General features: G+C 38.9%; 1 protein-coding gene across 1 annotated transcript in view; it reads right to left on the bottom strand.

The window, feature by feature from the left end:
* Nucleotides 1-14,180, bottom strand: part of LOC134662637 (glutamine-dependent NAD(+) synthetase) — a 31,107-nt gene that overhangs the window by 16,830 nt on the left and 97 nt on the right. Inside the window, exons 2-6 of the mRNA XM_063518909.1 lie at nt 5,472-5,624; nt 4,039-4,294; nt 3,357-3,502; nt 1,723-1,972; nt 618-822 (exon numbers count right to left, since the gene is read on the bottom strand). Of these exons, the coding sequence (XP_063374979.1) occupies nt 618-822; nt 1,723-1,972; nt 3,357-3,502; nt 4,039-4,294; nt 5,472-5,617 (1,003 nt within the window). The 5' untranslated portion in view covers nt 5,618-5,624. The remainder of the gene's footprint in view (nt 1-617; nt 823-1,722; nt 1,973-3,356; nt 3,503-4,038; nt 4,295-5,471; nt 5,625-14,180) is intronic.

The following is a 14,180-nucleotide window of genomic DNA, read 5'->3' on the forward strand; positions in this document are numbered from 1 at the left end:
GCGTCGTAACACAACTCATGTGCTGCGACACATGCTGAGTGTTATCCTTTTCTGGAACCCCTCGCAGCACTGTTACTTACCTACAAATTTATCTACATTTAAGCCTATTTTATTGTTGTTGTGTGTGTGTTTCGAATAAAGCATCATTCATTCATTCATTCATTCATACATTGTACTATGGCTGCTAGGCGACGATACTAACACATTCATTTCCACCCAGCCAAACAAGACATCCGCGCCAGGCCACAAAAAGTTCTTCATATAAATGTGTAGTACCACGATCCCGACTATCGGGTCGTCCGGCCTGGGTACGAAATCATAAAATACCCGATAGTCGGGTTTTCGGCACTGAATGTGTTAACCTTTTGGACGCCAATGACCGATATATCGGCACCGTAGGTTCAACGCCAAAGACCGATTAATCGGTCACAGACCACAGAGCAACATCGACCTACGTGCATATACATATAGTTCAACTTCAGTTTTGACACTTCAATGACGTGACGTCTGAGTGACAGCTTATGTGTTTGACACGGCGTCGAAAAGGTTAAGCTATGTATAAGAGAATGAGTCATTTTGACACGTAGTCCGTTGCTTTTGATGCTGATTGTACTTACCGAGCTCAATTTCTTCTTCCGGTGTCAAATACTTCCAATCGATAGGGGGGCTTGTGGTGAGAAAGGCGTCATCGTCATCTGACAGCGCGAAGTCTACCGTGATTCGCGGGAACGGCCGGTTAGAGGCGGCGAGATGGGAACGGGAGCGGATCTGTGTTCGGTACGAACGGATGTCTTCCAGGTCTATCGTCGCTACCACCACTTCCTGACAAATAAAAGCATATTAAAGCACTGAATAAATAATGCAATATACTGGGTGATTTTGGGGTCGTGATCGTGAAAGTCAAAGATGTGTTAAGATGGTCATACTTAACAAATTTCCCCTTAGGACTGACCACAACTAACAGCTTGAGGGCCCGAAGTAGACGAAACGTATAAGCCCGGAGGTGTGAGAACGCATCCATAGTGGCCGACTGGATGTAAAGTAAATTAAATAATAAAGTCCTTGTTAATTAATCCGAGTATCTTTTATCAAATATCACAATGGGCATGTTTTTTTTTTCACGCGTTTCACATCGGTCCCATGGAAAACCTATAGGCACAAAATAGATACAGTACAGAAATCAATCTACATACAAAGTGCGCTCGAGCAACGCACACATAGACACTGCTCACGGACACGATATCCCGGACCGGTTGGGACCAGTGCGATCGCGAGTGCCATCCGCTTGAGACACGCGTCTGTGAACTTTTTTGTGCAATAATGGAGAAACAAAAAAAAGTTATTATAACTGTTCAGTGGTCGGTTGTTTAAATTCAACATTAAACGGTGAATTGTCGTTTTTTAAGCTACCAGTGGTTTCAGAGAGGTAAGTAGGTATCTGCTTGTATTTCGATGGTTCGTTTTAACGTTAAACAGAACAGTTAGGTAGGTAGGTAAGCACCCCGCCCCGGTCACTACTAGATACGAGTGCCACTACCACGATAGTTTTTTTGTGCATAAATCATAGTTGACAACCCTAGAGCGACCGCCGAGCGTAGGTATGAAAAGTGAAGTACATACATGTGATTGACTTCTGTACTGTATCTATTTTGTGCTATAGGCTTATAGGCATTAAAAGGTAAGGTTTACAGAGACTGAACAAATTAAACGAAGAAAACTTACAACGTCAACCAAAGCAAATTGTAGTCCTCGGCTGACAATCTGACCGTTCAAGGCCACACAGGAGCACCCGTTGAAATAGATCCTCTGTCCGTCGCAGCCCCGGAGGTTGCTGAACAGGTACGCCCCCCCGCTCTTGAAGGTCGCGCTCTTGACCAGGTCCACGGTGACGTAGGCCTTGCGGAGCTCCATATAGCTACCTGAGCCGTTTGCTATAATCTCTACGCCGTCGAGGCCGAGCGCGATGTGACGGCTAAAATATTTGTAGATAGATAAACGGTTTGTGTGCTGTGCAAATTGATGTGGTACAGAAAATCCTCGATTAAATGTCCAAAATACTGGATATAATCTTTGACCCTCTTTTTGTATTTTTATCTTACTAGAATCATTGCTAATATGGAGCGGCGAAGTTTTAATTGGCTTATTATTACCGGGCACCTAAAATATTCAACAGGAACTTTCATTGGGCATATAATAATAAAATTTGGCTGTGCGTTAATATTTTAGCGCCAAAAAAAAATATTTTAGCCTCAAATATAAGCATCATATTATTTAAAAAAATGGCAGCAAAACCAAGCCACCTAAAAAAGTTATAGGGAACTTAAAGTGATAGGTTGGCGTCTAAAATAATAAATTGGCAACTAATATTGTAAAGCGATCATAAAATTTTGTTGTCATCTAGTTGTTCACACCTAAGTAATCAACTAATCATAACTGAGCATATCATTTCAGCTAGGTAGTATTTTAACACGAAAGCAGTTAAATTTAATGAATATTGGTCACTTTTTACACAAAACACCTCAAATTAATTTACCAATACGCAATGGTCAGTATACTTATAGTCGAAATTTCTAATCATGAAACGCCTAATGGCCATTATACCATTAGATCTTTAAATTTTTAATAACTAATTTCAATAGTTACCACTGTGTTCTGCTGGAGGCAACAGGTAGGTGCGACGACGAGCGAAGCGAGGAGGAGCGTGTTAGGTTGACCGTGTAATGACCAAACAAAATATTTTAAAAGAATTTCATTTTTTAATTAATAGATAGCCGTTTTCTTTTTAAAATGTGCTTAAATGGTCTCCAATATATTAATTCAGTTGCCAAATAGTACCTGCCTAAAAATAATCAAAAGCTGTAACGGCATTAAAATACAACTCATATTGACATATTTACGGTTCCGATTTTGTTGCCAAACTATTAATTTTAGTAGCCATTTCTATTTTTTTAAACTACCCAAATTCGATTAATTAGTTGACCGGTTAAATACGTGCCGTTTTAATTCACGACCTTCCGTGTTTTCTATTGATTTAAATTGTACTTCCGTCTATAATTTCAATGTACCTAATAAATGTACAAGTCATCGTTGTGTTTTTTACGCAAGTATACACAGTACAATATTTGAAGTCGTATTACGATCAAAGTAAAAAGAAAAATACTTAAAAAACACACCTTTCTTTGCATACATTATTCAGAAAGGTAATTTTAACAAGCACACCTCTTATTAGAGTAGAGCACCAAATCAAAATTAAAATGCAATATGTACCTATGCATGATTTTTCCGGATGACTTGAGTTGAAACATTCTAAAATAGTTCTGAAAACAACAAAACATACAGAAAAAATAAGTAGGTACCTTTGTGGATTCCATAGCTCCTCGCAAATTTCAAAACCGATGCAGGTGTCTTTAGTAGCAATCACAGCATCGCCGATAGGAACAGTACTTTGGTTAGTGATGGTTGTTATCATTCTCGGAAGATAGTAGTCTTCAACTTGCCGCTCCTTTACAAATAACACTCATATTATGATTATCTCAAAACCGAATAGTGTCATAAAACAACAAAATCTTTTTACTCTCTTGTTCAATTTGGCATACGAGGTTATAGAACCCATAATAATTATAGTGTGTCAAAGGTCTGTTTGATTTCAAACATAGACAGAGAGAATCATACTATCTTTGTCTAACACTAGTACTAGCACCCAAATTTTCTTTTGGGTGCTAGTACTAGTGGATAGGATGGATAGGATGAGTATAGTTTTTTTTATTCCTATTTACTGACATGATTTGGTTGACCCAGTATAATGATGCACCGCTTACCATCAGGCGGGCCGTATGCTTGTTTGTGCCACCGACGTATCATTTAAGACATGACGCGTGGTATGTACGTATGATGAACAGGTTTAACCGTCCCGAAGGGCAATTACAAAAAATACAAAAAAATTGATGATTATTAATTTATTAGTGACGTTGCGTCACTCAAGAATGTAAAGAAATATCAACTGAAACGAAAGTCTTATCATAAGAAATCTCAACTCACTTTCGTCCAGCAAGAGAACCACCTCGACTCCCTGTAGTTTCCGTCTTCGCACAGCATCATCTTTGGTCTGATCAGCAGTATCTTCTTGTTGAAGAACGCCACACGGCAGTTGTACGACACGTTCCTGTGCTGCACCGGCATGCCCACGTCGATGAGCATGTCGCTACATGTCGGGGACTTGAGCAGCTCGGCCAGAACTTGCCAGCTGTGCAGGAAGGTGTCTGGCTCGTGGAAATGATCCTCGCAACTGTAGCCACTGAAATCATTTACCCTCACTCAATGATATTATATAACCATAGATAGGTTATTCTCATACTTGAAGAGCACAAAAAATACTTCCATATTTATTTCTGTGCCTACGAAGAAATCTGTTATTTTTGATTCATTTTCTCATTCCATTCATTTTTGTCACACTCGTTGTTAAACATAAGGTCGTTTCTTTCTCTTTCGGTGTGCGGGAGCTCGTTAGCACGAGCACATTTCTCGCTTGTCCAGGTGCGACTAAAGGAAACTTGTCCAATTTGTCACAAGGTAAGCGCTTCAATTTTGGAACGCCTATAACCTATCTTGAGTTATAAATCATTGCCCTCACTATAATGGTTTCGGAAGCTCGCGTTCAAAATATTGCTTTAGTTAGGAAACTTTTTTGTTGTTTGTCAATATGAACGTAAATCATACCGCTGGATTTAACGTTTTAACATAAAATACATTATATTATTATACACTTACTATGCTATACCATAGAAGGTAGTATCCTATAGAAGTGGTATACGCGTGCCTCCGTGAGGGACTAAACATACGCAATGCGACACTATGATTGGTCGAATTTATTTGTTGCCCACCATAATCCATACTAATTTATGGTGAGGAATTTAAAAAAATGTGAGACTGTGACAAGGGCTAACAATAATAGCGCTTTCGCTGCTACTCCTACTGAAAGATACATAAGACTATTCCGTTCGGTCATTTCCCCTCACCTTTTCATGATGCTATACACTTTTTGAACGCAAATAACGCAATGTTTCGCGAACAGAGTGGTAGTGTTTTAATTTTTACTTGCTTTCCAAAGAGATGACCCAAAACTTGCACGGTTCTGCGAGGCTTCATGCCAGCTTTCTCTCTCTTAGCTGCCCGATCTTCTCCAATACCAAAGTAAGGACGCTAAGCACGAAGAATTTCGTAAATTGACCCACCTGTTCCTATCTCTATCACATGCGCAAAATTATATTGCTGTCCCGCACGCACAGTATCATTGGCCGCCGGCATCATGGGCGGGACGGGACAGCATGGCAGCAATATAATTACACGCGTGCGATAGAGATAGGAAGAGGCCGATCACTGTACGAAATTCTTCGTGCTTACTTTAATCTAACTCTGTTTGTTATGCGGACTTCCACCCAAATTAAAATACGAACATTATATAGTATAGTTACCATATCTCTAGCTCCGGCCCCGTCCGATAAAGCGCCCCCATCTCCTTGGCCTCCTGGATGGACTGCAGGATCCGACTCAGGTTCCCTTCGAAATCGAGAGCCCATTGGTTGAGCGTGCACGCCGCCACCGTCACTTTTCGACCCATTATTTATCTGTAACAATTTATTACAAAAAGTGCACGTCGCAGAAAAAAAAATAGATTTTGTGGTAGATTTATTTTTGGTACCGGTCGTGGCAAATTCGCGATATTTTGACACAATTTGATGTATATCACGGCTATGCCCATTGGCCTTCATTTGTTTTTTGTTCGAACTTTTAATTAAGTACCTATTATAAGAGTTAGGAGCATTTAAAGATTTGTATGGAATTTGTTCGAAAATCGCAATGGGTAGAGTCTGTGCGGAAAGGGAAGAGTCGTGGAATGTATGGGGCCCATGCAATACATTCCACGACTCTTCTCTTCCCGCACAGACTTTAATATACATATGTATGTAATGTAATGTACATCAAATTTTCTTTTGACGATGATAACATGTGTTCTTGTAAATTCACATTCTTTAACAATTTATAAAAAAATATATAATTTAATGCTTACGAGTATAAAAATATATCTAATCTAATCTAGTTATGTAAAAATATTTTCAATAATGCCAATATCTAGAGAGGAATATGGGTACTACGTTTGTATGGAGAAAGGGTCGTCCCCTCTCCTCTCAATTAAACATTGGTTCGTGTTGAACACGCAGTATTTCAAAATTCATTAGACGGAGTTTAGAGCAATTATTTCATGAAACCGATGCTGCCAAAAATACTGGGGTGCGGGGGAAGAGGTGAGCGAGTCCCGTGGCGTGATTGGTGCGTTCAACGACACGGACGTCACACAGACACTTTGACTCGAAAATGGAGTAAAACTACCGTATATTTGTGGCAGAGGGGGTAGCGCTACTATGCTCAGTCTGGAGGATGTCTTGTCTGTGTTCAAAATTATACGAATGGTCTCTTCTAACTCAAAAAGTATGCTTATTACAGCGGAGTAAAAAACTTTTACGCCGTTCTAGTTCAAAGCACGTAGTCTGCTCTAATTCCCAAAACATTTGGTTTCACCCGTGAGGCACAGGTAGTATTACCTACCTACTCGTATAACTTGACCTACACGGCTACCAAAAGTTGTCATTTGATATTTACGTTAACGTTAACCTCTCTAACGCACCAATACATCAGTGCGAGCGAGATGGACTGTGATCGAGTTTACGCTGTTCCATAACAACTAGAGTCTGGCTAATGAAAGTTGAACCGCGGGAATTTCAATAAAAACCGCACCTGGCAATAAAATTACTATGCAATTAAATGACAGCTTGAAACTGACAGCTTATTTGATAGGAAAAAAAGTTGCCATATAAAAAGTTTTAAATAAATCTCAGGCTCAACTTTCATTAGCCAGACTCTATATATGCTTATTATGTGAAAGAAAGAAAGAAAGAAAGAAAGAAAATACATTTATTTAACGCCACAACATATATTACATATAGAAATGAAAACATACAGGCATAAAAAAAAACATTGGACGCTAAAATAGGACCCCCACTCAGCATAATGCCGCACACTCAATACTCGAGTGATAAGACCAAATTAATGAATTACTTTAATAGATTATATGTAAGTACTGTTGATTTTTGTTTAAATAGGATTAAGTAACCCGTAGATTATCACTACATAGTATAAAACAAAGTCGCTTCCCCACTGACTTAATATAAAAGAAATAGACACACAAAGCAGAACAAAAACGTCAACAAATGTGGATCCCAATGACGTTTCGCACCATTTGCATTGATGATAAAAACGCTTACGTAAATTTTGAGTCAAGATAAATGTTTCGTACAGAAAAGAGCTTAATGTCGTAAGCATTAAGTGTCAAATTTGCAAACATAAGTACCAACACTGTTAAAAAATTTAGTCCGATGGCACTAAACGTAACGTATTTACGTCAAACAACGTCAAACGAGAATAATGAACGAATGGAGTCACTTTGGTACACTTTAATATGTATGTATTACAGGAAAAACCAATTCAAGTAATAAATAAAACAAATTTAATTTAATCGAGAGCTCAAATAAAATTAATTCGTGGTTCAAATTCAAACAAATTAATTTTTTAATTCGTAAGTAGGTATACGTTCTTAAATACTAATTTCCTTTAAATAAATTCTACTTATTAAATAACTGTGTATTTAAGATTTACTCATAGCACGGGTGCACGGGGACATTTAGGTACTGATTGGATTTTTTTTATAAAGTCTACCTATACTTTACAAAAAAAATCCTGTGGTTGTCACTGTGTTCAGACAGGTTTAGCATTTACAGTTAGTCGATATAAGCCCTTATTGGTGGTGTATATGTCGGAAACAGGGAAATGGGCCGAACACACAAGTGCCGTTTTGCCTTGTTTAAAACTGCATCACCCCTATCTCTTGCTATAATTAAATAGCAGTCCACTTTGCACGTGGCATAGGTTTTCTTGGAAATCTTGAATTTAAACATAATATTATTCCTTATGAATTCCATATAAAAATATAAAAAAATATTGACCTCACATTGAATCATTAGATTTTTGTTCCTTGACATCCCTTGTTTGATACTAACAAATTAATTTATTCAAAACCATATAATTACCACCAGATTACATAAATTATGTAATGCTATCCAAAGAACTAACCGAAAGAAATACATTCCATCCTTTTTCCTTGTTTTATCATTGTTATTTTTACATATTTTAACGGCACATTTCGTAATTGTTGACAACTTCACATTTGAGCGTTTCAAACAAGACTAAACGAAAAAGTGATGCATGATCTGTTTTGACATTACTTTTGTGGGGCCATTTTTGGCGGCTGATTGGGTATCCAGTTATTAGGGCGAGCGAAGCGAGCCCTATCACTATTCGACAAACTATGCATTCTTGTGGTACACTTTACGGAAAAACTACTGCACTGTTAGGTTTGAGATTTAACATAGTAATTTAAATTCATGTCTAGATGTGTTATCAAACAGAAAAATATCATTTTATAAACCTAAAAAAATTAAATAATGTAATAACACTTTGTATTACTACTAGCGCCATCTGTTGGCAAAATAATGAATTAACTTTCGTGCTAATGTTAATTATTTATTTCTAACAGATGGCGTTAAAAGTAAAAAAAAAAAAATATTGGACGTCGTTATACAAATTGACTAAGCCCCAGAAAAGCTCAAGAAGGCTTGTGTTGTGGGTAAGACTCAGACAACGATACCTATGTGGTGTTTTCAATTTCAATAATGTCGATGGCGCTTACGCCATTAACAACGATGAATACAAAAGTGGGTTAACATTTTGGATTCAGACCCACCTCGCTTCGCTTGGTTTGATTCCCAATTTAGCAATTAAGTTTCTGTGAATACCTACCTACTAGACTAGAACAATCAATCTTGCTGTATATTCACTGCGGAGGTCAATTTACTCGTATGTTTTGTGACGCTGATGAACTGATCAGTCATGTTGTGTTAGCAAACGTAAATCGGGTATTTTCAGTTCGAGAAACAGTTTTGGCGCCATTCATTTATTACGTAAGACGATTTTGGGGTGGAGGGGGGTCGAACATAATTATCTTATTTTTTCCAATTTTTTGTTACTAGGGGGAGGGAGGGGTTTTTTATAGTTCTTACGTAAGTAAGATCACAAAGATGCGATTTTTTTTAATTTCTACGAAATTATGACGTTTAAAATAATAATAATATGAACTTCTACACTCTATGCTATCAAACACGGTGCAGAGTTAGCTAAAACGAGCTCAAGTACCTTTCTCCTGTACCAACGTACGTACAAATAAACATTCATAAAAATATTTTTTTGAATAATAAACACTAAAACAAACCAAACGTGTACTCATTTTTTCCTTTAGATTCTTACGTAATATATGGATAATATAGGGATGAGAGGGGGAGGGGGTCAGCCTATTCTTACATATAGGGAAGGGGGTCAAAAACTGGAAAAAATTGTCTTACGTAATTAATCAATGGCGCCTTTAGTGTTACTATTGCTTGGAACTGCTAAAATTATAAATTATAAATAAAGATCATATTATAATACAAACTTCAGCGACTTAGGGCCGATACACGACTGCAACTTGTATGGGAACTACACGCCGACTGCACGCCAATTGCAACGTCGGCGTGCAGTTCAACAAAATGACCCAGAACCCTGGCAGTTCCTAGTGGAACTCAGGTTTGGTGCACACAGGCACACGCTGTCTTAATCAATCGACACGTCTTGATGAGCACTTTTAGAGCTGATGCTGAACCTTGGCTGTACCTAGTGGAACTCAGGTTTGATGCAACATAGAGACACACGATGTTTTGGACATCCGACTCGTCATGATGAGCACTTGGGAGAGCAGTACCCAAGATAGAGCTGATGCTGAACCCTGTCAGTACCTAGTGGAACTCAGATTTGTTGCAACATAGGCACACGCTGTTTTGGTCATCCGACTCGTATCGATGAGCACTTAGGAGAGTAGTACCCAAGATAAAGCTGATACTGAACCCTGGCTGTACTTATTGCAACTCAGGTTTGGTGCAACATAGACACACGCTGTTTTGGACATCCGACTCGTCATAATGAGCACTTGGGAGAGCAGTACCCAAGATAAAGCTTATACTGAACCCTGGCTGTACTTATTGCTACTCAGGTTTGGTGCAACATAGACACACGCTGTTTTGGACATCCGACTCGTCATGATGAGCACTTGGGAGAGCAGTACCCAAGATATAGCTGATGCTGAACTCTGGCAGTACCTAGTGGAACTCAGGTTCGTTGCACTTAGGAGATTAGTACCCAAGATAGGTTTGGGGCAACATAGGCACACGCTGTTTTGGTCATCTGACATGTCTTAATGAGCACTTAGAAGAGCAGTACCCAAGATAGTGCTGATGCTGAACCCTGGCTGTACCTAGTGGAACTGTGTGTTTGTTTATGTGCGGAGCAGCGTGATTACCGCCAGTAGGTGTCCAGACGGGATTGTTTTTCGCTCAACTGTGTGGTGTGGACGCAAAAATTAAATTCAAGGACATTGGCTCGCTGACCCAACATTATGTAGGAAAGCCAGTTGGCTTCCTTACAAAAAGTACTGGGCGACCGTGTAGGATGTAATAATAAGCGCTTATGAAATTGTATATTATATGTGGATGATATTGGCAATTTGATTTTGTCGTCTGGACACGTTTTTAATGGACGAAGTAAAAGCTGTAACAGACAGGCTTACCAGACAGCAACCGGGGTCCGGTTAGTATATTTCTTTCTTGCTCTCACTTATAGCTGCGTTCTTAACGGACCCACTCGATCGATCATAGAACAAGCCTTGGACTGGATCAAAGTCGCGGTCCGGTACGTTTAGGTAGGAAAACTCCGCGAGCCCTTACAAAGCTCTGCTTTTTGCTAGTTTATACTATATCAATGCGCTTCCCGCTGTCTGTCTGTCTGTCTGTCTGAATGCTTAGAGCTTTAAAACTACGCAACGGTTTTTTTTTAATAGACAGAGTGATTTAAGAGGAAGGTTTATGTATAATTTGTTAATCCGTGCGAAGCCGGGACAGGTCGCTAGTTCCTTTATATAACTGGTAATGCGTCAGTCGAGGCGACGCGCTCGGAAAGCATTATGAATCAGCTCCGTTGTTATCCATCGATCGATTAACTAAATTCTACCGTGCGTTCATGACCGACCTTAAAACAGGCCGTTAAGAACTATTTTCCAGTGGCTAAGCATTTATATATAGGCGCGTTCCGATTTTAATAACAGGACATGAATTAGATATTTATGTATAAAAAGTCATGTTTTTAGTTGAGGAAATGTCACTTTTGACACAGACCGATCAGATTCATATCTAATACAAATCTTATTCATATCTTGTTATTAAAATCAGAATACGCCTGATAATTTAAAGATACCACGTACTAACAGACTTGAATCAACCGTCAAAGCCTAGACATGAAAAGCCGCAATACGTTACATTCATCAGTATTATCAGTGGATCGATCAGTCTGCAGGTTTACTGCCTTCTGTAAACAGAAATATGTGAATTATAGGCGATTCTCCAATAACTGCTTTACTGCAGTTCCGTTGCTTGATGATTTTTATTCCCTGAGCCCTATTCGCTATGTGCACGACTGGTGTTGCCCTCATTGTGTCGGACATTCTACGTTAAATCTTATGGAGTAAAAATTTGTTCAAGCGGCTGCCGCTAGTACTAATGTCGGACATTCCATAAGATTACCCGTGTTTGTGACGATCAGCACCACTTCCCCCTCCACCGACTTCGCACCTTCCGCTGTGACCCGGGTGGCAGTGTTGGCCGAAAGTTAATGCGAATTGAAAATGTTGGCCATTAACCATTATAAATTGAACCTTAAACCGTATCGGACGATTATAGTTTACGATTCAATTTATAATGGTTAATGGCCAGCATTTTCAATTTGCATTAACTTTCGGCCAACACTGCCGGGTGGCAGAGTGGTTTTAAGCATCTGCCGCGATTGCAGAGGACGCTGGTTCGATTCCAGGCCTGGGCACTGGAGGCCTGGGTCACCTTTTCCTTTGTATATTAGTAATATAATATTACCTACATCTATTTCAGTTTATAATTTTGCAATTTAATGTGCAAAGTGAGTAGTTGTCATTATGAATCGTCATATTTTCATTAATTATGTTATGACATGCTACACTTTGTCATTGCAAATGCCATGCCAACGGAAACGATAAAAAGTGTGTAAAAACTTACATTCGTATATAAATCGACGTGATATAATAGCCAAAAGAAGATTCAGATCGAAAAATATAGGTACCTAACTTGCAATAACTAAAAGTTTAAACGTCATTAAGGCTGCATTTCCACATGAGATGAGCGAGGATGCGTTGCGAGGGATGTGTTTGTTAAGAATCAATAGAATCACTACACGCTAAGCGAGGAAAACAAATGAAGTGATTCGATTGGTTGTTAACACATCCCTCGCTACGCATCCTCGCACATCTCTGGTGGAAACGCAGCCTAATCATCAACGAGCTTACTTATTGGCAGAAGCAATAATGGTGTAGTAGTCACTAGTGGATCGATCCGCGGCGACCCGTACCAGGGGCCGTCCGGTCACTCACCTTTCCTTCCCTTGGGACACTGTGGCGGGACACTGAACGAGGCAAACCCCACACGGGGTCCCGTTGTTTCCCATAAAGTTTTAAGTCATAATGTGAGTATTGTTTGTTATATTATCATTAGTCATAAAACTGAAACCGTTAACATTTCAGGATTTTCGTTGGGTTATCCTATAGATAGGTTAGGTTAGGTTAGGTTTGTTTTATACGTATGGCCATCCTGAAAAGTGACGCGTTTTTGAACCAAATGAATTATGACTAACGAAAATGCGGGCAAACAATACATTATGACTTAAAACTATTTGGGAAACAATAGAGACCCAACACGCATGCCATCGTAGATTTAACCCTTAGTTTAATCTTATAAGTTACGATGTCCTTTTAAAATGACAATTATTTAACATTCAAATCGAATTGGGAATTGCAATGCAAAAATGACTCTGGGACTTAGGAGGCTATCCATACTGAAGTCGCTTTGAATTGTTTTTGAAGTGAAAACTTCTTTAGCGGCGCTGTGCACTTTTTGTGATGGGGAATACATGTTAAACTCGTAACAGGTGTCACGTGACCGTAAGCCGTAAGACGGACACGTGACCTGATCGAAAAACTGTTACTTCAATGTCATTGAGTTTTTCTTTATTGATTTAAATGCCATCTAGTGAGTTTCCCTCTAACTAGTATTAATATAACTCGAGTACTAACAGTGATGTGCTTAGGGGTTTCAAGTAATGCGAGGAAATAACGCTACATGGCGTTAACCTCAATTATACATAGAGCTGCAGACATTTTGCAATAGTGATTGAGTTTTCACTTCTGCCGGCACTCCCTGACTCCCTAAGTGCAACCTGTTGTGTTTTTTTTTAGCGATTTGGGGGTTTGGTGCCACAATAAAAGTTATAATATTTAAAACTTTCGCGGTTTGAACACATATTAACTCACATTTATAGACGGGTCTCGCGAAATTTATTTTATTACCTTTATATACCGACGTTTCGACACAGGTGTCACTGGTCGTGGTCGCGGCTAACTGATGTCCTAGCAAAATGTTAAAACAGAGATTTGTGCAGCTACCCGACGAAAAGTACCTATATGAAAAAGATGAAGTGTATGATAAATTTCGCGATAGGTCTATAAATGTGAGACAATAAAAGTTGCTCATTTATGACCTATGTATAGGTATTCAGTTACTTCGATTATGGCAAAAGGTTTAAAATGCCCCGTATTTAATTAAATACAAGTTAAAGAATACTACTACTTTCACCGTTGACACAATGTAGTATTTTCTGCGACAATAATAGGTAGGTTTCCCCGCCTTCCATATTCAATTTGTAAAGGGAATTGCTTTATTCAATAGACGCTACAAATGTATCTAGATATATGCGTAAATGTATCTACAGCTACACGTAGGTAAAAAGCTGAAGGTGCGCAAATGAATGACGTGAAACGATGCCGTGTCTTTTCATGCATAAAACATAAGGGCGGACGATTTCCGAGTTATAATTATAACCAAGCAAGGTCAATATTTTAAATGAAA

This window comes from Cydia amplana, chromosome 3 (assembly GCF_948474715.1).
Source record: "Cydia amplana chromosome 3, ilCydAmpl1.1, whole genome shotgun sequence".
NCBI lineage: Eukaryota > Metazoa > Arthropoda > Insecta > Lepidoptera > Tortricidae > Cydia > Cydia amplana.